A 26,590-nucleotide genomic window follows, 5' to 3' on the forward strand; every position below is an offset into this window, starting at 1 on the left:
CTTGAACACTTCAGGGATGGGGCAGCCACAGCTTCACTGGGCAACCTGTGCCATTGCCACAGCACCTTCACACTGAATAATTTCTTGCTAACACCTAATCTAAGCCAACCCTCTTTCTGTTTAAAGCCATTTCCCCCTTTTTCTTTGTCACTACCTGCCCTTGTAAGAAATCCTTCTCCAGGTGTCTTTTAGCCACTTTGGGTGCTGGAAGGGGCTCTAAGGTCTCCCCAGAGCCTTCTCCAGGCTGAATAAAATGAAAGTAGGAACACAATTTAAGTTCAATAATATGTATAAGCCAATGTTAATTTTAGTTATTTTATTTTACAAACACATATCTTCTCTTAGATTTGGTAGAGGCACCTGCTTTGAACATTGGGGTAGAATGAAATTTACTGTCAGGGTAGAACTGGCAACAGCCAAAATGGATAATGTAACAGGAATTTAAAGGGAAAATGAAACCCAAGTGGGATTACTTCAAAATGTAGTTCCTGTATATGTATTTTTGTAAAATTACTAGTCTTCCCCAGCATGGTATTGTTGCAATATACTTCAGTATGGAACTACCTAAGAATCATTGCCTACAGTAGTAGTTCTCTGTGGTCTTTTTCCCATCACATAAAATTTCTCAATACAAATGTTTTAGCATTTATTTTTTCCTCTTGCTTCTAGCAACGGGTGATGACATGCTTCCGAGCATGGGAAGACTGGGCAATCTATCCAGAACCATTTCTGATCAAACTACAGAATATTTTCTTGGGACTTGTAAATATCATGGAAGATAAAGAAACAGAGGTAAGTGACCTCAGGAGTGATGCTCGCAGACGGCAGGGAAAATGAGTTAAAATATAAAATAGAGCTGGCAAGGATTCTTTTACTCTCTCCTTTAGGGTGAATAAGCCTTTCTTTCTTCCAAGTCCTTGCTCCTAAATAGAGTTGTAACATATTTTCCGAAGCAAATACTGTTTATTCTGTTCATGTGTTTCTTGCTTGTAGATTAGGTGCTGTGGTGGAGTTACAGTGTGAAAGTGTTTCACAGCAAAGACTAGTACAGAATGACAGGTATTTCCTTTGTGCTGGAAATACTCTGTAATACACTGAGTGCAGTGTAACTGTGTGCAAAGATGCCTTTCAGAGCAGTGGGAGGGACACCTGCAGTATAATTTAACTAAAGCTGATTTCTTGAAGTGTAAAAGTAGGGTGAACGCACACATATGAAGGACAGTGCCTGTACCTAACAAGTTAGAATACACAGCTGTATTTATAATTTGTGTGCTCGTTAAATGATCTATTTGTGTCAGTTTTTCATTTTACTGGTCTTGGGGAAACTTTCATATCAAGGAAGTATGATTATCTGACTCTAATTGACTGATTTTGAGCTAAACCTCAACGTAATAGCTCTTTTGAGCTGGGAAGCTGGAAAGCTTCCAGTACATTGTGAACAAATTAAAGTTCTTGCCTGTAATTTTTTAAAGGAAGATATTGTTGTGTTATTTCCTCTACAATAAGCAACTATACTGCTTAGCAGCAATTGTTGAAGTAGATATTTTGGTATTGAGGTTTTGGTATTTGTAAAAGTGATTCTTTAAAAAGAAATTACTTGATACTTGGAGAAGTGAAGAAAAGCAATATAAATTTGTGCTTGAAATAATGACCTATTATTTGCTTTCAGGAAGTACCAGATGATCTCGATGGTGCTCCCATTGAGGAAGAGCTCGATGGTGCTCCACTAGAAGATGTGGATGGAATTCCTATTGATGCTGCTCCTATTGATGATCTAGATGGAGTCCCAATTAAATCTCTGGATGATGATCTTGATGGAGTTCCTTGTACGAAATATTTGAACTTTCAGATTGATTCTTCAGTCTTGGATCTTTTCTTCCTGCGTAGTTTTTAGAAATACAGCCCAGAATTGATCTGGCATGTAGCTTTGTAACATGTTGATTAATTTCAATATGCTCTACTGTCTTGAGATAGTAATTGCTTCAGAAACACAGGAGGTGTTTTCTGATGTTACACAGCAGGATCTAAACCCTGGTTTCTCTACTTTGCAAATACTAAGATTGTATAATCCATTTCATTGTTTAGTTCTGACTGTTAGTACTTTATGGTTTCAACTTCTGAGAAGCTTTCTAAGTTGTTTTTCTGTGTCTCTTTCTCCACCAGTGGATACAGCTGAAGACTCAAAAAAGAATGAGCCTATATTTAAAGTTGCCCCTTCAAAGTGGGAAGCAGTGGATGAATCGGAACTGGAAGCTCAAGGTTAGTTCTGAAAGTATCTTTTCTGAAAGTATCTTTTCTGAAAGTATCTTTTCTGAAAGTATCTTTTCTGAAAATATCTTTTCTGAAAGCATATTGTCACTTATGTAATGATTATTTTCAGCTGATCTGTATTAAAATGCTAATAGGATTCATGTTGTAACATAGTAGGATTTTTTCTTGTAACTTGTTCACTGAATTTTTAACCAAAAAGGAAAATAGTGTGTTCTGTTATGGTTATTCTACTTAAATAACCGATCAACCTTTAAAAGTAACTTCCAGTATTTTAAGAATAAATACTGAAAACAAACAACAAAAATGTGAGCGTGTGGCTGGCAGTCTTTTTAAATCTTGGTTTGAAAGATAATGTTTTGCAAACTGACAAATACTTGTCTGCTTTTGAAGGGTTTACTGCAATATGATATGCAGTGTGAATGAATAGCTCTGTGAATCATAAATATTCTGATAATGGGGTGGTTGAATATTTCTGTGAAATAAGTCTGTATTAAGTGCTAGATGCTGTTAAATTTTACCACACTGTAATTCTTATTATATGTTACATACTATGTATATCTTATTATAATTATATTACAAATACTAATTTTCAGATTAAGTAGTAGCTTTTTTGTTGTTAAAATTATCCTACTGTCTCTTCTAGCTGTTACTACTTCTAAGTGGGAGCTTTTTGACCAACATGAAGAATCTGAGGAGGAGGAAATTCAAAAGTAAATACTTTTTCATTCTAATGAAAACATACTTATTTTATGTATCTAAGGTTGAGTGTCTTTGGAACTCCTTATAAGATATATATGTTATTTTCTACATGAGTAGAACAAAAATGAAATTTTGAAAGTAGGAAAACAAGAAAATGGAGAAAACTCAGGATTTTAGTGCAGCATGCTTTCAGCCCCCATGATTTTTTTCTAACATGATAAATTACATATTTTGGTAGAGTTGCTAACTATAATCTTTGAATTTATGCTGATTTGAGAATTCAGTATCAAATAATAAGAGCTAAGGTAATAGTATTGAAATCTTGCTGTCAGGTATATATGAATGAATCTAAACCTCTTCCTTCTCCTGCTGAGGGAGCACAGTGAGTCATGTTCTGAGGTGTTTCACTGGATGCTGATAGGCTCCATGCCAGCAGAAGGTGGTTTTGAGTTGTCTTTCACTTTGCTCTTCAGGCAGCTGAGAGGGTCTGTTAGTTAATGCTGTAAATACTTCCTGCATTGCATGGAGTCCTGCAGCACTCCAGTGGCCAGCCTGGGAATATAATTTTGGGCATCTGCCATCTCTCAGGTTTATCTCCCAAAAGCAAAAGGAGTAAATATTGTTCTTCTGTTAAACTTAATCTCCATGAAGAGCACCATTACAGCACTTAGAGCTTCTGATGAGGGAGTGAGTTTCCTTTTGTAGCTGAGATAGATATGTAGTTAATGACTGTAAATTGCATGAGTTCTTCTGCACTCTGTTTCTAAGAAAAGTGTAAATTGTGTGAGTCATAAAAACCAACAGTTTAATTAAATGAGAAAGATCTGTCTCACAGATGGAGACTAATTTGTAGCTGCAGACTTATGTAATTTAACTTAACAGATTTCAAAACTAGTAACTAATCCTAGAAACTAAGAAAGAGAAATAGTACATTTCATATATACTTAAGAGATCTGTGACATCTTAGTTAATTCTGTATGTTTTCTGTAAAGTCAAGAAGAAGAAAGTGAAGATGAAGAAGACACACAGAGTTCTAAGTCAGAAGAACAACACATGTATTCAAACCCTATTAAAGAGGAAATGCCTGACTCCAAGTCATCAGTCAAATACTCAGAAATGAGTGAGGAAAAGCGTGCCAAACTCCGAGAGATAGAGGTGAGCGTGGGGTATTTTGTGCCACCCTTCTGTACCTTTCCAGTCCTCAGCCCACCCTGAGTTCTCTACATACAACTGGGAGGGTTTTTTTACTGAAATAATTATATGGTGGGTTTTGTTGTAGTCCAGTATATTTTTGTAAAGGCTTGTTTGTTCACACCCTTACTTTGCCTGGTTTTGATGTTTAAAATAATGAAGGAAAAAATGAAAAATAGAGTCAGGGCATATTGCCTGTTGAGAATGACTGTTCTTTTGCAGTGTTCTGTTTCAGTACCACGGTAGCTTTAGGTCACTTGGATACCCTTACACTTTGCTCCTCTTGGAAAACTAACTTTTGGGATTCACTTTTGGATGTGGCCTTAGTTCTCCATCTTTCTTGATTTTTCTGTTTCTTGCCTTGAAGTATCTGTATTTTACTGCATGTAAAAGTGTCTCTTCCCACTGTCTCAGCCATCAAACAAAGAATACAAAGATACAGCTAACTCATGTAGTCATGAGTTGGAGGTATTTTAATTGCAGCCCTCGTGCAGTTCGTAGGGCTCCCTGGTTCTGCTCTCTTTCTCCAAGCACAGGTGTTCATGTAGCTGGTAAGCTTAATCAGCTGAGGTTGTTTTGGCTTTTTCTGGCTTCTGAGCTTGTGCTTGACTGAGAAGGTAACTAGAACTGGAATTTAGCATGAGCTTTGTGTAGCAGGGAAGCCTTTCTGGCATACACTGCCATGTAAAGTCAGGTTTAAAATTGTACATGACTTCCTGGCTTGTATTCAATATTCAGACCCGAGGGTACATTGAATACCAGAATTCTTGTAGCTTCTGTTCAGTGCATTAAAATGATTTTAAGAAGTTGCTGAATGCTTATTGCAGTTGTAGCATCTCCAGATGACAGGTTATAACCTGGGTAATGTTTGGAAGGTGGAGTTGTGGCTGCCTACCTGTTCATGCTATACTGTGCTAGTTAGCTAAAAGCAGACATTAGCAAAGCACCATAATATTCTTCTGAAATGTTCAGCCAATAATATTTTAGAATGTCACAAATGTTTTTTCTCTTAAATATGCCTCCTTTTAACTATTCAGATTTTATTAAAATTAATAGACTCTCACTAAGCACTTAGAAATCTCTTGCTTTGCACAGCAGTTTGATAGTTCCTGATATACAGCCATATTAAGTGAATAAATTCTGAATGTGAGAAGCTGAATGGGATTTATGTCTGACCTGACTCATGGTGGCAGTATCTTTGTAGAAAATACATGATGTTAGACTAATGAAAGTACAAGTGAAACTAATTTTCACGTTGCTGTAATATTGATTGTAGCAGTTATGGAAAGAGCTCCTTTCAGACTGAGTATCTGTTTTACAGACATTACCTTGGCAGTTGTGGAGGCAGATTAGGTAGTGATTTGCTTTAACCATTGTCAGTTTTACACTGCACAAGTGTTTTTAAGTTCTTTCAGCAGTGTATTCTGTCAGTAAAAGTTTTAGGTGACAAATGTTGAGTTTTTCAAGTGCATGCTTGCATTTTATTCTTTTTGGTAAGTAAATTACCATTTTGGTTTCAGGCTTTTGGAATTGCCTGAAGAGGAGAAAATTTTTTTTGCTTTTGAGAACATTTCAGACACTATGTAGGAGTACTTAAAATTTTCCTCAAGTTTGTCATTGACGGGAAAGTACTCCCTGTACTACTTCAAAGCATTTACACTCATGGTTTCTTCTTTGTATGTACCCAATCCCTGCCAAAACCCACATCCATTGTTAAATTTGAGGAAAGGAGCTGAGGAAAAAAACAACTAATTACCAGCTTTACCAATTATGCCATCTAATATGCATTGTAAAAAGTGTTGTGTAAAATATTTAGCAAAAAAATTGGTGAAGTTTAATTCTCCAGCTGCAGTCTACACAATGACTGCCAGGGAAGCTAAAAAACTTTTTTTCATGCATTTTTTGGAAATTCATTAATAAAGCAACAATTCTTTCTCTTGGCACAGTTAGTAAATTAAGCTTGTTAGCTGGAAGGAGAAGGTGAAGTAAGAAACAAACTTTGGCCTCAGCCATTAGGTTAGTGCCATCAGAGGAGGCAAGTTAGGAACCTTTTGTTTGCTTCCCTCATGCCCCTGTTAATCCTTCTGAAGTGTGAATTCTTTCCTGAAGTTAGCAGGAGCAGAGCCTTTCCTATAACACTGAAGAACAGTGATTTCCTAACTGTTTCTTTATGTGTGGAAAGACTGGCACTTTGCTGTATATTATAACTCAAATTTCAGAGTGGTCTTTATGGTGCTTTGTGTTTCTTTCTTTCCCCCCGAAACATGTAAAAAAAAGTGTGTTCCTCTTTGTAAAGAGACTGTAGTGCTATGAAGTGGTAAAAAAAAGGGAATTTATTATTTAAATTGTTCATTAAGCTTGTTCCCTTAGAGTGTAGATAAACTCATAGACAAAATGAAGCAGCACAGTCCTCTTTGGACCTTATCTAGGGTATCTTACTTCTGCCTCCACCTTGCTGCACCAATTTTGATAATCCTACTCCCAACAAAAATGCACAGCACAGGCTTCATCTGCAGCAGGAGGCAGGCTCATCACAAATTCAGACATGCTGGTGCTTCCAAAAGGGTTAAACAGGATTTTAGTCCTTTTTAGTAGCTGGCTTTACTCACCTTTGTGTTGGCCACCTGAAAGCAGAGTTTGACTGAGGGAGGAGGCTGGTGGTGTGGAGGGTTGCTGCTGAGCCTGGCTGCTGACACCCCATCTGCAGGAGGAGCAGAGGGGGATCCTGTTACACCATCTGTGGCTGTGCTCTGCCAGTGCCTCCCTGCACAGATGCTCACACCAAACACCTCCTGCCCCTCAGCTGGTATTGAAAGTCCAATTCATTTTTCTGCCCAGAGCCACAGAGATTTTCCTGCCTGTCACAAAAGACAGGTGCTTACCTTTGTCAACAAGTTCCATACAGTTTCCATTATTTCTTTCTCTGGATTATGGTGCTTAGTGTGCAGAATACTCAACTTTCGAATATTTGTTAGTCAGGTCACAGGAGCTATCTTGAATCATCACTAGAACAAAATATAACCCTTTGGCTTTTGCAGTCTGTGGAGGTCTCTGTAGTTGGCTCATTTAAGGCTACTGCAAAATGGCATAAAGATACTCTAATAAAAAAATTATCCTATTAAGCCTGATTGTGCCTTAATAATAACAACAACAGATGAGACAAATGGGCTTTTGCTTAACCAATAGTTTTGCTCTTTATAGCAGTTTTTTCTTGAAGGTGATGACTACACAGAAGATCCTGGTCTATTTTAAGTCTTTGACTCTATTTCTGTTTTTCATGAAGCCAAAAGCAAGGAAATGCTTAGCTCCAAGACACATGGCAGCCTGGGAGTGTGATGGAGCAGGCCAGAGGGCTCTGTGGCAGAAGAGAGACTTTACATGTGTATGTCAGTATGTCTGTCATCTGTTGTTGATAATATTGTAGCTGCAGAAATGACACTACTTGTAGACTTGCTGGAAAAATCAAGCTTTGAAAGAAATATTTTGCTCTGCTTCTGAGGAAGGGAATAACAGTTCTTTGCTAGTTTGTATGTATAACAAGGCAAACAAACAACAACAACAAACAAAACCAGAAATCCAGTAACAGCCTTCTCTTGGCTGTCAGGCACCTTCCCCTCATGATCCTGCCCTAGCTGGAGTCTGGGGAGGTTTTGAGTGAGTTGTTAGCACAGTGCAGCCTTTCCTGGTTTCCTCTCTTTTCAAGGCACCTGCTAATGATCACCTTCAGCCCCCACTCCACCCTCAGTTTCTGGAGGAGCTGCATGCAAATAATTCCTCTTGCCATTTGAAACTTCCTGCCAACAGTGGGTTGTATGCCATGCATAGCAGCATCTTTTGCATCTGTTGAGCTTATTAAATCAGGTGAAGCCTGTTGTTTGGATTCCTAGTTTATTTTCATCTCAGGTTACTTTGGGCTATAGATTTAGGCTTCCTTGCTTTCAAAATATGATTAAACAGAGACTGTCACAGCTTTGTGACTAAAAATGTAAAGAAATACATCCTATGAGGATGGAGGGGTTTTGTGGACTTCTGTTGGTTTTGGTTTTTGGTTTGGTTTTGTTTTGTTTTTTAAACTATATGGGTTATTTAGTTGGGAAAACAGAGTTAAAATCTTATGGGCATATTCATGCCATGGCAGCCCAAGAGGCTTCCTGGATCAGCTAAGCCTCCCCTGCACTCCTCCTTTGTAGTACTGAAGGTGCTGAGCAGCTGCTGACCTTGGAGTTTATGTGGGGGTAGGAAATGCTATCCTGATTTCTTAGCAGAACAGGGAGTACCCAGTGACACTGAGTATATGGTTCCAAAAGGTAGTTCTGCCTTTGAAACTCTGCTTTTAAAGTGGACGAAGAAAAAGATGCCTTTATAGAAGATGGTATGTGACAAATGATAGTGACAGTTTTCCATTGGCTGAATTGTCAGAATAAATGCTCAGCAGGTAGAGCAAGCTCTGTGAGTGAGGCAGGAAAGCAGAACACTTGACAGAAGTTTACTGTGGTATGAGATAACAGTGCTTATTAAAAATTTTTATTTCTTTTTCCCCCAAGGCAAGTTGTTCCCTTACATTTGAGACTAAAATGAAAAATGTGGTGTTGGCATAAGCTCTGTAACTGAAGGGAAAGGGGATCTTGTTCAAAACAGTGTTATCCTTGCTTGGGTTTTATGTTTCTTAACATACTCATGATTAGGTTGTACTACCTTTCCTTTCTGTCAGTAATTGGAAGGGCTGATTAGATGCAGTCTGCTGGATTTTTGAGAGGGAAGAAAAAACTTGTAGAGTTTGATTTTGTGACTACTTCATATTAGGGAGTTGAGGACCTGGAGAATGAGAATCCTTTGAGTTAATCAAAATGGACACAGTTGCAAAGTCTTTTCCTTTGTGTGTTTTCAGTGTGGAAGAATGAAATACTTAAAAAGAGAAAATAACTTTGTATGTTTGCAAAAAATAAAAGCTCGAGCACTAAAAAAATCTACTCATATATAGAATATCAGTGTTGGAATAGGATGTGCAGGAGGGTCAGAGAATGAACATTTGGAAGAGGGCTGACAAATACAACCTGAATTATTACCAAGCTCTTCCCTCCTTCCTCAGAAAAGAGACACCTTCTCCTCCAAAAAAAATTGAATGATTGTTTGTACAAGGACTTGTCACTAGGAGGAAAGAATTGACAAATGATAGGAGATGTGAGTGAAGTTTCACAATGTGAATCAACTTGGAGAAGGTTTTAGTTCATCTGGACCAAAAAAAAACCCAAACAAAACCCAAACAACCCACCAAAAAACCACATGGATAAATTCTGACATTTGCTTAACTTTGACTCTGTCAGGGATACTGCAGCAAATTTAGAGTTACATTTTAGCAGCATTTGGGAACTGAATTCGGTTGCTAAGCTTGTTAGCACATGAAAAAGTATTATGTTAGTAAAAATCAGTTCTTTCAAATCAGGCACTCTGTGCAAGCAACCCTGAAGAGGAGGTGCATTGTTTTATGTCCTAATTATGTCAGTCATTTGATTTTAACATTCAGGGTTAAATGGAAAAAAAAGGCTGTTTCCAGAGGAAACTTTGAAGTAGACAAGAGAAATTGAAAGAATATATTGACACCTGCCATAAATGATTTCATTTTGAAAGAGAAAAAACAGATAATGACCCAAGAAATACAAGGGTGCAATGTACTAATGATGGGAACAGAATTTAGTAGAGTAACAGAAAAAAATTCCCTCTATTTTTAGTTCTCACCATGTCTGTAAACAACTGCAGGTGCCTGCAGATGAGTCTGTGATTTTGTTACTTTGATCCAGTTTAAATAAATTTAGTATCTCTGTGCACAAGCTCATATAGAAGGAATGAAGAATACAGATTATATGTAATGGAAATTTCATTTTCAGCCACCTGCCTAACTGGATAATAATAAGTCAAATAATCTAATGGTCAGTATTATTTTCACAGCTTAAGGTGATGAAGTTTCAGGATGAGTTAGAGTCTGGGAAAAGACCCAAGAAGCCAGGCCAGAGTTTTCAGGAACAGGTTGAACACTATAGAGACAAGCTGCTCCAGAGGGTAAGAACTGTTCTTTGTGTTTGCCTCTGATTCTGTGATAGGCTTCTGTTGAGTTTATTGAATGTAAGGTGGCTTTGAACATAACAACACATGGTTCTTGTTAAAATACTGCTGTAATGTCAATCTGCATGTCTAAGTCCAGTGCTTTCTGCAGAATACATACAATCTCCTTTTTTAATCCACGTCCTGTTGTGTTTCCCACTGCATAGCTGGGTACCACAGCCTGCACAGAAACCTTAGAGACCCCTCCTGCATCTGCTGCATGAAGCAAGCTGTTAGTGTGGAAAGGAAAGGACAGCTCTCAATTGAAGATGTCCATCAGACTTCTCCTTTTGCTTTTAGTAATTGATCTGTTGCACTAAAGGCTTCTCAAAGAAAGGAGAAAATAGTTTGAATCAGTGTATCTGTTTCTGATTCTCCAGTGTCTAGGCTTCCTGAATAATTCCAGCTCATCCATTTACCCAAATGGGACTAATTTTGTACCATGACCATTTTTAGAAGACCTCTTTGGACTATGAAGTCAGAGTGATTTTAAAAGTTAACATCTTATATGTGATATGATGTGATCTCAAACATTTGAAACATAATGAAAAAACAACCTCTTTGGACATTGCATATAGTGAGGGAGGATAAATGACAGGTGCTTTTCTCATCTGGTTTTACAGCCTGACAGATCACTGATGGAATTAGGTACCCGTGCAGTTCCTTGGAAGTTAAATACAAATGAGCAGTTTCCACCAGGGGCTTTTCTGTCACTTGTTATTTGCATTATTTGGTGCTCAATATCTGACTAATTCACAATACCTTGAAGAAAAAGACTTTTAAAAATTAGGTAAACTGGTCGCTGAAGGAGATGCACACATTGGAGGTTGATGTTTGCAGTTAAGACTTTATGAGGCTTCTATAATTTTCTGTCTAAATGGAGTTGTATTGTAAAACTTTGTACTTTCTTGGTGGAAGTGTAAGTAAGTTTTCTTACTTTTCTGTAAAATTATTGTACACTAAGCACAGAATACTTAGTGAGACAGTAGCTTAAGCAAACAGAAATTAATAATAACAGTCCTGATAAAATTTCAGATGCCTTGTGTTGAATTAGTTCAACCAGCTCACAATATTTTGGATTTTTAATAATTGTCTCTTTCAAGAAAGAAAGAAATATTTATAGCCATTCTTTAAAACAATAGTAACTCTGTTGTTAAGGGAATAACTTCATCTTTTGCTTTAATGCCATAATAAAGTTAGTTTTTGTAACAGTAATGTAATACTGATTACATTTCCCATGAACTTGGTGGCTGGTTGTTCTTTTTTTATCAAACTTACAGTAAGCTTTCCAAGAGTAATTTCCCAGCAGCATTGTATATTGTTTAGAGATTAGAAACTTAGAGCTATTCAAAACACTATTTATTCTTATTTATCAAGATGAAATACATAGTTATGCTGTCAAATAAACCTGGCACATCTTGAGAGTGCAGTGATTTTAGAGATACCTAACAGCAGTTTGTAAGAATAGGTGTAAGGATAAGGACACTTGCAGGTTTTACTGCTAAGCCTTCCCAGTAAAAAGAACTTGAGACTAGATGAGGATAAATGTCCTGGTATTTCCTGCACTTAGGTTACCTCCCCTCCTTCTACTGTTGTTATTTTTTTTCCCACCATCCCTCCTTTCTTCCATTGAGCTAAATCACCCCTTCTTTATCTTCTTTATGGGGTATGCAGGGAATATCTGTTTCTTTTTTGCAGTGGAATTGATTTTTGTAATGAATGATCAGTACTAAAAACCACAGCATCTGATCTCTGTGTTCAGGCTTGCTGGTGAGCTTTGTTTTTGTGTAGTTCATTTTCTATTTGACAGCCTCAGTGTGCTCAGGGTATATATTTTCTCTCACAAAGGTCCTGTTGATACCTAGAAAAGGACTATAGTTGTTTGTTTTTGACAGAGTAGATGTTACTGCAGAATCTTGTTTGTGTTTTTGTTCTGTCTTTAGATAACTTCTAGTTATGAGTGTATACTTTCAGTATGGATTAATATGGATGCCTGCACATGTTTAAAGTAGAAAGAGGTTCCTGGGATTCTTCCATGTTTAATTTAGTTCAGAAAATGTATTACAGCTGTAAGATTTCCCTGAAATTGGTAATACTGAAGACTGTTCATTTCCAGTTGGATACTCAGATTTTCTCACCCAGGCTGATAACCCTCATGTTTTGGTTAGTTTGTGTTACAGTGAATGCTTGTGCTGTGTCCCCAGCAGGAGGGAAGGCCCAAAGAGCTGGGAGGGTGTGACCATTAGTTCAGGTCATGGGCTGTGTTCCATCAGTGCTCACTTTTATGCTCTTTCTCATTAGCTTGATTGCCTCTAATAATTACTCACACCTTATCTGAAATCATGATGCTTTTAATAATCTAGGAAAAAGAAAAAGAGATGGAAAGAGAACGGGACAGAGACAAAAAGGACAAGGAAAAGTCTGATACCAGGTCCAAAGATAAGAAGGAAAAAGAGGAATGTACACCAACACGAAAAGAGAGGTATGGCTCTCCTTGGGCTGAAGTGGATGGGAGGAAAACCCTCACAGTATCTTTGCAGGCAATGACAGCCTTGAAATTACCTTGTATCATGCATCTGATTTTAAGAGAAAAACACAGAACCACCCAACAAAACAAAAAACCAAACAAAACCCATGCTTTGGCTATTAAAACATGCTCCAAAATGTTAAAGGAATTGTCATTTTTGACAATTGACAATCGACAAGTGAGGTCCCTTTGAACAGAGCTACCCTTTTGCTCATTTATGCCCTGGGGAAGCATGGTCAAATGATTACCAGCTGCAGACAGTGCAGTTCAGTGTCCTGTGGCAGTGAATTGCCTGCAGTGCCTCAGTCAGAACTGTCCTGAGGACTGGCCACAGATGATAGGCAGTGCTTTCAGTGGTGCTCCTGCCCAGATGATAGGCAGTGCTTTCAGTACTCCTGCCCAGATGATAGGCAGTGCTTTCAGTGGTACCCCTGCCCAGATGATAGGCAGTGCTCTCAGTGGTGCTCCTGCCCAGATGATAGGCAGTGCTTTCAGTACCCCTGCACAGATGATAGGCAGTGCTTTCAGTGATGCTCCTGCCCAGATGATAGGCAGTGCTTTCAGTGGTACCCCTGCCCAGATGATAGGCAGTGCTCTCAGTGGTGCTCCTGCCCAGATGATAGGCAGTGCTTTCAGTACCCCTGCACAGATGATAGGCAGTGCTTTCAGTGATGCTCCTGCCCAGATGATAGGCAGTGCTTTCAGTACCCCTGCACAGATGATAGGCAGTGCTTTCAGTGGTACTCCTCTCCTCTCCAGTGCAGATCCTGAGCAGCTGATGGGACACTGATCTTCTGATGCTTGCATAGCCAAACTCTGCTGTGGTTCTAGGTGTAGCTATGGTAAAAGGCCTTGCTTTTCAGGGAGCTGTGACAGAATGTGTTTACCATTCTACCATCATTATTACCAAATGCCTCACAGCCCTTACTTGTTTTTCAAGCAGAGAAACTCTGTGGCACACGTTACACTTGATTTTTTGTTTTAATAATACAAAGCCTACAATCTCTTAGTTACTTACCAGTAACTGACATGCCATGGGCTAAAGCACGTGCCTGCGGAGGGGAGCGGATGTTCTGACCGTGTGTTCTCCCTGCCGTGCAGGAAGAGGCGGCACAGCGCCTCCCCCAGCCCGTCCCGCAGCAGCGGCAGCCGCCGCGCCAAGTCACCCTCGCCCAAATCCGAGCGCTCCGAGCGCTCCCACAAGGAGAGCTCCCGCTCCCGCTCCTCGCACAAAGATTCTCCCAGAGATGCCAGTAAAAAAGGCAAAAGGTGAGCTGGTATCTTCTCTGGTCCAGGGAGCTGGTGGGAGTGCTTGGCTGGGCTTTGGGGGGCGGAGGGGGGTTCAGCAGAGCATTTGATACTCAGGTACTTTGTCTCACAGGATCTGTAGTGCACGTTCCTCATTAAAGCCTTTGAGCACTGGGGTTGGAAGTCCACACAGCCTCCTGCCCTGATAATCAGCTCCAGATTCTGCTCTGCTGTGGTTTTTTAAACTGTTTATTTACTTGTTTACTGGTGATTTTAAGAAGTGCTGCTTTAAACCAGAGTACCTTGCTACTTTCTTAGTGTTTTATTTTCAAAGGATAAATCTTCTGTAGTCCTAAAATTCCTGTAGCCCTTCTGTAGAACCTCTCAAATTGGAGTGACCACGCAGCTTTTCACTGATGATCAGCTTACAGGAAGCTCCTCACTCCCATAGTTTGTTTTTTAAGGGAAAAAAAAATCAGATACTGCTTATGTGGTTTTGTTTCCAAGCTAGGTATTTCCTAACCTCTGACACAAATATTTGTCTTTAGTTAATGTTAAACTTGAGGTGAAATTTTATTATTCTGCTAAAGCTGCTGTATCTTGGAAGTTCACCTTCCACTTCTTTTAGAGGTATAGAATATCTTACTGACATAAAATTCCTCAGTCAGGCTGAGGAATGCTCCTTTGATGGTGTTGAAGAAAATCATAGCACGTATAACTACAGTATTCTTGTGCTTATATAAATAAGGATTTCAAATAAAAGTAGAAAAGTAGTTGAGATTTTTTTTAGAGTTAATATGATGTTCATTCAGGTTTCATTATATTAGATCAATATATTAGGTGTGGGTTAGATGACAGTAAATTTATTCAGTGTCCCTTCTTTTTCTGTGGGGCTGCATCACATTCTGAATAGGCTTGATGAGAATCAAAAGTATTTCACTATAACACAATTGAACATAATTTTTCATTTCTCTGTGGACATAGGCTGCAATTCATACAAGAGCCAAGCTGGCTGAGGCTTATGTGAAAGGCTGTGAGTTCCTGATGTGGGTTTAAGGACATGAGTGTGTGTTATTATTCATGTGGGTCCTAAGCACTGAAGTTAAGCCCAAAATACTCTCAAAACCTTATATAATGTAAAAATTGATGCTTTTTCTCAAAAGCAAGATACCATCCTGTTACTTTCATTATTAGGAAAGATGTTTTCTGCCTTGTTCGGCTCAATAAATGAATACAAATAACTTCAGGAAAAAATGCTTTTCTCTATTAATATTTGACATAATTTTTTTTTGGCAGGTCGCCATCTGGCTCCAGGACACCCAAAAGATCAAGAAGATCACGATCCAGATCCCCTAAAAAGTCAGGGAAAAAATCCAGGTCTCAGTCCCGTTCTCCTCACAGATCTCACAAGAAGTCAAAGAAAAGCAAACACTGACAATGTTAATATTTTTTATGATGCTGTCACTTACTGGAAATGCGGTTTTGTTTTTGTGCCTGAACAGTCTGTTTAAAAACAAAAAAGCATTCCTGATTTTTTTTTTTTGTGAATGCACGTGTATACTCATGAGTATCGGCATCTGTAGACCTGTCATTGTTTTATATTGTACAAAATATCTTCATTGTGACTATTTCCCAAAAGAAACATTTTTGTGTTTAGAAGTTTCATCAGAAATGTGTGTAACTGATCTGCTGGCAGTAGTGATATTTTGTTTTTAGAATGTTGTGACATAGCAGAAATAACCCAGATGTTCCCCCTTTTTGTAGCTTTGACAATTTGAATTAGATTTCAAATAAAATCTGAACAGAAAATGAAGATGTTGTTTTCTTGCCCCAGTGGTGATGCAGATCCCTAAGGGAGTGCAGGGTTTGTTTGGGAGTGCTGTGTATTTCAGGCTGGGGTGCTGGATGCTTCAGTGCAGCGTGGCTCTGTTCTGTTCTCATGGCTTGACTCCAGATACAGGCACCTTCTGAATCCAGTGGATGGGCTTTCTCTCCTACTCTGAGACTTTACTGGAAGAAGAATACATCAGTCTGGTACCTACCCTGATAAGCTTTAGAGGTAAATCTTTGCTTCCTATGTCTGCATTTTAACCACAGGGAATATTTATAACAGCACTGTAATGGTTTTGTTCATTTTTACAAAAGGGCCTCTGCAAAGACACATCCTCTGGGGCTGTGTGTGTAGCATATGTGTGATGTCTCAGTAACAACCACCTTTGTGGCACACATGGGGAGCACCAAAGGACAGCAGGCTTGGGGCTCTGTGATTCTTACATATAGATACAATAATTGCAGCCTTCAGAACACTCTTGGTTTCTAAAACTATTTTTTCCTGCAAAAGGACACCTTTTACATTATTTTACTGAATTTATTCCTCTGTTGTGAAAATTTTTCAAGATGGGAAAAGTGAAATTTTACTACATATTTATTGATATTTTTTATTCAAGCGCCTGTTCAACTTCTTTTTTTCACGTTAGGCTTTCCCTTCTCCAAACCTGTTCTGTGTGTTAGGCATTGATGTGACTTTAAATCGCATCACCTCACCATGCAACCTTTCTGTGGGTGGGAGAGGGGGAGGGAGGAGAAATGGGGAGGTTTCAGTGTTTATACGTGGAGGTGTGGGGAGATGGAAATAAAATTCTAAAATCAAAAGGGATCTGGCCTCTTGTGAACTATTTGTAAAAGCCAAAGCTGTGCTTAGCTGCAGGCACAGAGTGCTGCAGGATGGCCTGGTGCTTCATTGGTGTGTCCACAGGCTTCTCACAGTTAGAGATTTGTAAATGTGTTGGGGAAAACCTATTGGGCATGTAAACAGCCTCACTGGCTGCACCTCCAGAGGCAGGATCTAAAAGGTCTTAGAAAAAAGAAAAAAAAAGTCTCTTTTTTCCCTGATGAGAGACATTGTTATAAGATTATGTAAATTGTTGCACATGTGATGCAACACATGACATATGTGGTGTGTTTGCTAATGAGAGCTCTGCAGTGATCTGGAACATGAAAATATGAGGAGTGCATGCATACTGTAAAGACTTTCTTAGAATAGTATTGAATAGATGAGTTGATAATGAGAAAAGAATATGCCTTTTATCTGTTTGTCATACACTATCAAGAATCTCTTTTAGAAATATGCAGAGGGTTTTTTCTGTATTTTTTTCTCCCTGTAACATAAGGTGTTTCATGATAGTATTCAGCAGAGAAACTATTATAAACCAAATATTTTTTTCTTAAATGCTGTGTATTTATACCTGGCACAGACCAGATGAGGCTTTCTAGAAAGAAAAGTAGGTACTAAAATCAGTTGGGGACAGGGAGAATCCTAACTGTGCAGTGGGAAGATGATCACTTCAGATCCAATTAACTTCTTCATTACTTTTATCTTGTAGCTGTTTATAAATGGAGGAGTGATAAATGTCAGTGTTCCAGGTCAAGTGGGACTAAAGATGCTTTGCCACAGAAGTATTTTATCTGCAGAATCAATTGTATATTTAACAGCTAAAAACCCTCAGGGTAGAAAATCACTTAGCATTTCAGGTACTTTTTAATAATTAATTTTCATTTCAGCTTTTACAAAATTCTCATCAGTGATTATAGAAAGCTTAAGCCAAGTAACAAGAGAGCTAAAGGAGCACACCCATCAGGGTGTATTTTGTAACTGCTCTATTATGCAATGCCTTTTTCAGTAATCTGTTCTCTCAATACCATTGCCATACCTCTTGTTCTTTGCTTCATGTCCTGGGCTCTAAAACAGCTGATCTTACCCAATAGTCTCTTAAGAGCAATTAAGAATCTGTGTCTTTTACTGAATTGCCTGGACTTTTTTGCCCTGTAGAAAAGAGTATCTTTTGATCTTGCTTAGTCTTAATTTCCTCCTGCCTTTGTACTTTTGTTTACAGCTTGGCTTTTCCACAAAGAGAAGCAGGAAGGGGGCTAACAAATCTTTTGTAAAAGATGTAAAGTATTATTGAAGACTTAAAATCAGGCTGCTTATGAAATTCGTTTTTCTTTAGGTCACGTTGCAGTGACAAGGTACAGTCACCATGTGCCATTACTATGTGACTTGAATTTCTGCAGCATTTTAGGGTGAAGTGCTGAGTGGGTAATGTAAATAACTGATCTGGGATTCAGGAGGTATCATTCAGATGAAACCCTGTGAAATAGTCCTGTCCTGAGGAGCTGTGGTCCTGTGTCTCCCGATGGTTTCTGTGGTTGTAGAGGGAGAGGGAGCCCATTATCCTCTGAGAGCCCTCAGTGTGTGAGTGTCCAGCTCTTCACTGTGGGAGGGTGTGGAGACACGAGTGGGTAACAGGCTCCTCTCCTGCCCTGCCTTGGGAAACCAGAGGGAAATGGAAATGCTCATGCTTCAGTGTTCAGGCTTGTCCAAAGCAGAGAAGGCGAGTGTAGCTTGTACAGCCTGGTTCTAGCCTGGCTGAGAGCCCCCGTGCAGCTGGAACAGAGTGCGGTGTCCTTGGGAAGGGAGTGTCCCTGGTATGTTCCCAGATCTGTGCTGATGAGCTTGGGTGAAGCCTGCCCAGTACTCCTGGACATCCCCAGGCTTGCAGGAAGGGCCTTCAAGGGACACAGCTGTGGGTGCATCTGCTCTGAGCCAGTCCTGCCCCGGCAGTGTTTCCACAAGGCTTGGCCAGGCTCAGTGCTGATCTGTGGGCCCTGTGCTGCTGCAGAAAGCTCCATAGTACATAAAGCCTCCTTGCAATAATTGAAATCTTCCCAGTGTTACAGAAGTGGTTGTCTCTGAACTGCCTTTTTTAAACTATGGCTTCCTTTGATTTCCCTGCACAACAGCTGCATGTATTTTTTTCTAATGCTGTTTGAGGAAGAGTTGGTTTCTGAGCGTCAGTGTCAGGTTATTATTCAGACACTGTACATGTGCATATGGTCCCCCCCACCTCCCCTTTGCAGGTATTGAAGTGTAAGAATCAACAACCACTTAGGAACAAGGGTAACAAATCACCCAAAGCATCTATTTAGAATTGCAGCTATTGCTGATGTGGGTTCATCTGTGCCCGTGACACGAGAGCAAAGAGCTCATGTACCACCTTAAAAACCAGAATCTTGGGATGAGAAAAGCAAGGTCAACCACAAATGGCAAATCTGCTCTGACTCCAATCACTTGAGGCAGCTTGCTTGTGGGGTATTCCTCCACAGGCATTGACAGTGCTTCAGTGGAATAAATAAATACAAATGCTCTATTTCTGCAGACGGACTAAGGTCTGAACTTGGTAGATTTTAGATAGGTAGCTTGCTGCACTTTTGTAGAGCTGTGTGAAGAGTTTGGGGTGGGATGGTTTTCATCTATTCTCAGTCTACCCTGAATACTTAAGGTGAATATTCTAGAGGAGAAGACAGCAACAGTGGCATAACTTAGATGAGAACTTTATTTATCTTCTCGTAAAATGAAGCATTGTTCAGTATCAATTAAGCTACTCAGTAAACTGAGATTGATCAAATTACAAATATGATATTGTCAGTCTGAAAATTTTATGGCTGCTGAGGTCATTTTATTAAAATAACTCATAGTAGTAGTTTAAAATTTCTTTTTCTCATTGCTGCATGTGCTATTGCAATACTCCCAGTACTTTGGTGGTTCTTGCTGCTACTGGAGCTGCTGCTCCTCAATTTTTTAAGCCACTCTTCTAAGGATAACAACTAAAATGCTAATTTAATTTTGTCCAAATATCTTTCCCCTGTAGGATACAGAAGTCTTAAACATACTGTTTAAGCATATATACTTAAGCATACTGTTTTTTCCTCCACCTGCTTCTGTCTGTGTAATGTTGGCTTTCGTGGGTGAGCCTGTGCCATTTGCCACTTCTGATGTCTGGTCTTGTACTGGGATGTTCTACAGTGTAACTCTTTCATAAGCTAGAAACTTTTCTGTTTGTGGTTATTTAAAGAGGAAATGGAAATGGTAGTTTCACAGGGACTTTTTTGTCTTACTTGCTTTTGGGTTTGTATTTTATACAGAAAATTTTCCAATTGACGTGGCAACAATAAAATTGTCAGTTTGCTGATTGCCGGAAATGGTTTTATTTTTAACCTGGAAGAGAGCAGTGTTCGTGCCTGTTATGCATGAACAGCTCCTCGGCCTCAGCAGCTCTTGTGCTGCTCGATGCTGTTCTGCCTGTGTTGTCCAACCCTCGTGGCTGCTGCTGTTCCCCTGTCAACAGTGACCTCTGTGCTCCTCTCACTCATTAATGAGGCTTGGGCTGCTCGCTCTGCTTGTCTGTGTGAATCTCCCTTGAACAAAGCAAACTCCCACTGGGGGCTGCTGCTGGGACAGGGAGATGATGATGAGCAGCTCATTAGCGCTGGCAGAGGTTTGCAGGAGCCAGGGAGGGCGTGGAGCTGGGAGGTGCTGTACTGGGACCTTAAGTGCTCTGGCAGGGCCAGTGTCACCCCTTGGTGCTGCTTTGGGGGCAAGTCCTGTTCCAGCCCTCCCTGTGCCTCTTGTTCTCTCCTTCTGTCCTTTCTGCTGCCTTGTTTTCCTTGTAGAAGGGGTGAGTGGGCATGGGGGGGGCAGGCTCACAGGATGAGGTGCAGGGCAGGAAGGATGTGCAGAACTGGGGCCATCCCTTGGCTGCTGTGAGCTGTTACCTCTGTGCCTCTGTCCTCCCCTTTGCTCCAGGGACACTTGAACACAGCACTCAAACCTGAGAGGAGCAAATGCCTCCAAGATAATTTAGGTTCTGCAAGATCTGTGAAAGATGAAAAAGAGGAAAGAGACCTCAGATGCCCCCACAAGATGGGAAAGGTATGAACTCTTGATGTTGGAGGCCAGAGTATTCCTTTGGGATAGATTACAAATCCTAGTTACTGAGATCTCTGCTTAGAGCTCAGAGTTCTTAAACATGGGATGTTTTGATATCCCTGGACCTGCTCTATTTTTACTCTTGTGTGGACTGGGAAACTTGCTGTAGCTGTTGGCCTTAAATACAAACCATCAGTTTGACCCTTCAAGACCTTGTTAAGAGGCTGCCTGCAAGCAAGTGTGGAATGTGTTTCCTGAATCTTTCTTGGCCTCCTGAGGCTGGACCTAGGTCTGTGATTAGAGCTTGTGTATGGTAACTATGCCTGTAGAAAGGTGAGCAAGGAGAAACAGTAAGCATAAGGTCTTTGTAAAGCTCTCAGAAATCTTTCACAGAAAGACTTAACCTGGCAGAATTTCTTAATTCTGTATGACAAATTGTTCTTGTTTTAAAATTTAGCTGGCGTGGGAAGAGGAGGGTGGAATTGATGCATACAATTTGGATTTGTGGAAGATGGAGCAGCCTGTGCCCAGGATTGAACTTCCAGGACCATTACCAGCAATCAGAATCATCACCAAAGCCATCACTGGGAGTAGAAACCAGTTTTCATATTTTTGAGCCATGCTAAAGAGGTACAGCCCTGGTGTTTCAGGAATGATTTAGCCAAATATTTTCACCTGCTAGATTCTGCTAGACCAAACACTGACCACATTGTTGCAAATAGAAACTCAGGAGGGTAGAGGTGAATCTTCTGGTTATGGTATAGAGGTATGCCCTGCAGCTGATACTGGGCATTTTCACCATGAAATCTGCATCTCTTGAATTGCTGGTGATTTTTTTTTCCTCTCTTTTTAGGTTATCTTCCCTGTGCTATGAGAAAAGAATAGTCTGCTGATTAACTGAATGGACACTTTTGCCTTGGGCAAGTTCTGGAAAAGAATTGGCAATAAACTTTTAGACATGAGACTGGGATTGGATTCTGACCATTGTTTGAACTACAGGGCTGGAGATTCTCATTCTCTGTTTTTGCACAGGGTAATTGTACTAAATAAATAAATAAATAGAGAGAGAGAGAGGAAGAAGATAAGTTTGTAATAAAGCCTGATTTCTAGGCAGTTTCACCAGGGGAAAACTCATCTTTCATGCCAGCCTGCAGGAAGTCTTCACTGTGGTACAGAGTAGGAATATGAAAATGCCACAGATAGAGAGTCTCTTTTTCTCAAATCCTTGGGATTTTCAAGAGTAATTAGCGAATGATTTATGTTACTTTGGGTTTTGAAGAGATGCAATGGATTAATTTAAAGAACCTTCCTAGACAGTCATTTATAGCACATTATATGTTACTTATGAGAGAAACTGAATTCTCACTCTTTTGCCCAAAGCTCTGTGTTTGAATTTTTACACAAGGATTGGCAACTCTCTTCCCTGGGATTTAAATTTGTCCAATCTGTAGTCAAATAAGGACTGGCTATTTTGCTCTATCACCTGAGAGCTTAGATCCAAGGGAACATTGCTGTGTGGCTTCTGCCTGCTGCCCTGGGGCCAGGAGAGGCAGGCCAGGCCCCTGGGACTGTGCAGCAGGAGGTGGGGGCAGAGCCCCTGGGACAGGGATGCTATGGACGGGGATGCTATGGACTGGGATGTTATCCAGCCCCTGGCACAGGGATGCTATGGACTGGGATGTTATCCAGCCCCTGGCACAGGGATGCTATGGACTGGGATGTTATCCAGCCCCTGGCACAGGGATGCTATGGACTGGGATGTTACCCAGCCCCTGGGACAGGGATGCTATGGACTGAGATGTTACCTAGCCCCGGGACAGGGATGCTATGGACAGGGATGCTATGGACTGGGATGTTATCCAGCCCCTGGGACAGGGATGCTATGGACTGCGATGTTACCCAGCCCCTGGGACAGGGATGCTATCCAGGGACAGAGCTGCCCTGAGCAGCTGAAGGGCTGCTGGGCACCCCAAGCCCTGGGGGTGAAGGGTGTTTGGATCATGGATTTGAAGTTTAGAGATGCCCAAATGTGTGGGGCTGAGGTAGCTGATAGGTGTGACCTGCTAAAGGTTTGGGAAGATGTGATGTGAAACAGTGCATTGCCCATTGTTTTAAAGGTGTGTGGCTATAAAAGGAGAATATCTTAATTTCCTTTAGAACTTGAACCAGTTACACAACAGTTGAAAAAAGATTTCTAATTTTAATAAAAGTCTAGTAGAAACTAATCTACACTGCAGTGTCCCCAGGACATTTGCAAAATTCTGGAATTCCTTCAGCTGCACAAACAGAAATTTATAAATATTTATTGAAAAGTAGTTTATTGAAAATGTCACCTGTGCAACTGGAAATGAACATGAAAGAGAAACTGAGGTGGCAGGGAACAGCTTGTTACAGACAAGTTGCCCACTTGGTTTTGTATTTCTGGTTTATGAGTGGCTGCTTTAATTTTGGTCTCTGCCAGCTGCTTCTGCACACACAGTGCAGAAGGAACATCTAAGAGAAAACAGATACTTTAGGAGGCAATTGTGGCAGCCATCACTTAATGGAATGGCTGCTGAAGGATTCAATATTATTGAAAAAAGTGTGTTTTGAGGGAAATCAGCTGCCACTGCTGCATGACATGTTGAATATGCTGATAAGACATCATGCAAAATACTAAAAGGAAGGGTGCAAAATATAAACACCTGCAATTCTAAATGCTGCTGTAGAGATTCTTCTTACTCATCTCCAGTGGTGAGACTAAAATACAGTCTAAACAAATTCATAGGTTTCCCAAGTTTTGAGAGCTACTCAATTTTATATAAATTTTGTTCACATTTTGTGGTCTATAATTTGTGCTTTAGTTTTAAGAATCTCACTTTTGGGCAATGCTTGAGGAATTCAGGATCTCTATCCTGATTAAGCTAGATACAGGACTATTTAATCAGCACCCAGAACTTATCTCACACTGGGTTTATAACAGCATAAATCTCCATCTTTCAATTTCTTTTAATGATAAAATCTTGCTCAAGTTTGACTTCAGGAAAAACTTCTCCTTGTGCCCATTGCATGCTTGTGAACATGAGAAAGGCAAATCTTAAAGCATAAAAAGTAGAAAGTTGGGAAGTGTTCCAGTAATGAAACCTTTTTCAGCCCCATTGCTTAAATGAAGGGATGTCATGGAGGGGATCTTGGGGAATTCTGACTGGGGCAGTATCACTTTGAGGGAGGAAGAAATTCAGCTAGTCAGGATTTGAGTTGCCTAAATATTACATGTAAGATTAATAAACATAGTTACTAAATATAAAATACTAAACTGTAACATAAAATATCTAAGTATTGAATGGGAAAAAAAATTCCTCCTCATATTTTAAATTGGGGCATTTTAATTGCAGGTACTTATCCCTCACTTTACACATTGCTGGCTGCAGAGTTTGAGGTAAATACAGCCACCCTACTTCTGAGTTTTGTAGTGTGTAACAATCTGCACTGGAAAAGCAGCATTCTCTTCTGCTCCTCAAAGCAAAGTACATGTAATTGTCAAAAAGTAAAGCTGGCTAGAAAGAAGTGTTGGGGCTTTGAATTTTACTTTTTGAATTATGAATTTTGCTTTTTGAAGAAATGAAACTTTTTATTACTTGACATGGGTGATCTAGTATACTGAAATTAGTGAGCCTAAAATAGATTGACATGAAGTAAAATAGAGGGTGGAAAATGTACACTGAAATACCTGAATATATTTGTGAAGAACTGTATTTGTTCAGCTGCAGAATGTTCCTCTTTCACACACTTTCCATGCCTCTTACCATTTTTTAATACTTTTGTATTTCTTTGCCATATATGTTGTATACAGTTACATATAACAGATGTATAAATGATTTTAAAAAACCAACCAACCAAAGCTCCAAACTTGTGAATTGAAAGGTGGCTGTATAAATCTCTTCCATACAAACTTATTCAATATTCATTGATATTGAGTTCTTCAAAGTGCTACTTGACTACCAGGTCTGAAACTTGTGGGAAGATCAGCTAAAGCAGCTGCACTGAACCTGATTGATCATAGTTGTGTTGTGTTGTGCACTTGGATCCACCTGCCCAGCATCAACACCTGCATTGCTCCAGTTTTGAAAAGTAAGGTTCTGTTTAGCAGCATGTGGGTTGAATTAGAGAGCTGCTGGCCTCGTGTTTTCCTCCTTGAGTTGGAGCAGTTTGATGAAGGCAGTGCTGCTTTCAGTTCTCCTCACTCGCTGATTCGGGGAGATGTGACCACTGTAGCAGCAGGGAAGGTGCAGAATCCAATTACAGCTTTTCATGTTTGGGTTTACTGATTAGTTTTACTGTTTCAGATGTTATACCTACAGTTCATGTTTGCTTATCTTTATTTGTTACTTGCTAAATTTTAAATGCTGTAAGAAATGGAGCTGGCATTGTAGGTTTTTCAGAAAGTTTCATATCTCTCTTCAACCAAGTGAAATGGAAAGAAGGGATTAATTTGAACTTCATGGTATTGTAATGATTTTTCACTGCTATGAATTGGTTTTGCTCCCTGTAGTCTCTGTCCTTTATTGCATTAGTGCTGCAGAACAATAGTGGTGGGAGATAGTGCTTTATGAACTCCAGCATCTCAGTACTGCTGTTGTCATTCATCGCCTAATATAGGCTAATTGATGCTACTGCAGACCATTCCAGAAGGAAAAAGAAACATTTCTGCTTTAGCTAGGTGATGGTCACTTCATCTGTAGTGAGCACAGAAAGCCAAATAAATATTTGATGTGAACCTTTATAAAAATATATTAAAAAGCAAAAGTCTTGTTTTATGTGAAGAACTCATGGATTAAAACTAAAGAATAAAATAACTGCAAGAATTTTATGCTACAAGATGCTCCAGAGGTTTATTTTTCATTATATACTGTGTTTCAAGAGTTACAAGTCAATCTTTTTTTAGCTCATTTAAACTGCACATTTCTTTTGCCAACTAGATACAAATAATTTGTACACAACGTGGCTTTAAAGATGTACATAATGTGACTTCCTCTGGAGCACTGTAGGGTAAAAAAATGGCTCTCCCTTCCCCCTCACTTTGATGAAATAGAGACTTTTTCTTGAATATGTAATGGTTATTGAAAGTCTGCTATTAACGAGTTACTTCTGTATGAAAGGTGGCAGTGACATTTGAACGCAGCCGCCAGGGTCAGGGGCAGCCGGCGGGACGGCTCCGAGCTGGCCCGTGCGCTTTGGTGGCCGGCACGGCGGCTGAGGTGGCGCTGGAGTCGCACACCAGAGGAGCTCCCGCTCCCATCCCGCTGCCACCCTGCCCTGACAAGGCTCGGAGAGAGGAGCCCTCCTGCTACAGATCTTACCCTTCACTTGAGGCTGGAAGGGGCTTAGAAGTTTGTCCAGAAAGGGAGCTTGGCTGTTAAATATCCCTGCAGAAAACGTGGGAGGAGTATTGAAATGTTTTGATAAGGGATATGAAGATTGCTTACACATTTAGCTCCTTCACCCTCTTGTACTGTTTTCTTACATTTATTAAACAGTGTGTTACCCGGCAAGGCACACACCGGGTGAATTTGTGCTTTATCTGCTTTTTGTGTGTAAAAGCTTTTGCTGCAGTGTCAGATCCGTGCCATTAATAAACCTTCCAGCAAAATCTCCCCAGTGTCATCTGTTGTGGAGGGACTGGTCTGAGGCAGGGGCAGCCCACAGCTGCCCGGGGAGATGGGCCGTGTGTATCTGTGCGTGGTGGGAAAGGCTGCACCAGGGCGAGAGAGCAATGGACAGGAGAGAGCGGCCGAATGCTTCTGCAACTC

At 40.1% G+C, this 26,590-nt stretch overlaps 1 protein-coding gene and 1 long non-coding RNA gene across 10 annotated transcripts in view; both read left to right on the forward strand.

Annotated features, from left to right (window-relative positions):
* U2SURP (U2 snRNP associated SURP domain containing) overlaps positions 1–15,848 on the forward strand; it is a 45,496-nt gene extending 29,648 nt beyond the window's left edge. For all 9 annotated transcript variants that reach the window (XM_066556271.1, XM_066556272.1, XM_066556265.1 and 6 more), the window contains 9 exons: positions 670–792; positions 1,670–1,826; positions 2,164–2,259; positions 2,915–2,981; positions 3,963–4,125; positions 10,108–10,218; positions 12,624–12,742; positions 13,889–14,056; positions 15,332–15,848. In XM_066556271.1, coding sequence (XP_066412368.1) covers positions 670–792; positions 1,670–1,826; positions 2,164–2,259; positions 2,915–2,981; positions 3,963–4,125; positions 10,108–10,218; positions 12,624–12,742; positions 13,889–14,056; positions 15,332–15,470 — 1,143 coding nt within the window. In that variant the 3' untranslated portion in view covers positions 15,471–15,848. The remainder of the gene's footprint in view (positions 1–669; positions 793–1,669; positions 1,827–2,163; positions 2,260–2,914; positions 2,982–3,962; positions 4,126–10,107; positions 10,219–12,623; positions 12,743–13,888; positions 14,057–15,331) is intronic.
* Positions 15,849–20,414: 4,566 nt separating this feature from the next.
* On the forward strand, positions 20,415–21,763 carry LOC136560457 (uncharacterized). The gene is made up of 4 exons (XR_010784164.1): positions 20,415–20,550; positions 20,679–20,804; positions 21,259–21,431; positions 21,655–21,763. It is a non-coding gene; the product is annotated as an uncharacterized lncRNA (long non-coding RNA).
* Positions 21,764–26,590: the final 4,827 nt, after the last annotated feature.

The sequence above is a fragment of the Molothrus aeneus genome, chromosome 10 (assembly GCF_037042795.1).
Source record: "Molothrus aeneus isolate 106 chromosome 10, BPBGC_Maene_1.0, whole genome shotgun sequence".
NCBI classification, from domain to species: Eukaryota; Metazoa; Chordata; class Aves; order Passeriformes; family Icteridae; genus Molothrus; species Molothrus aeneus.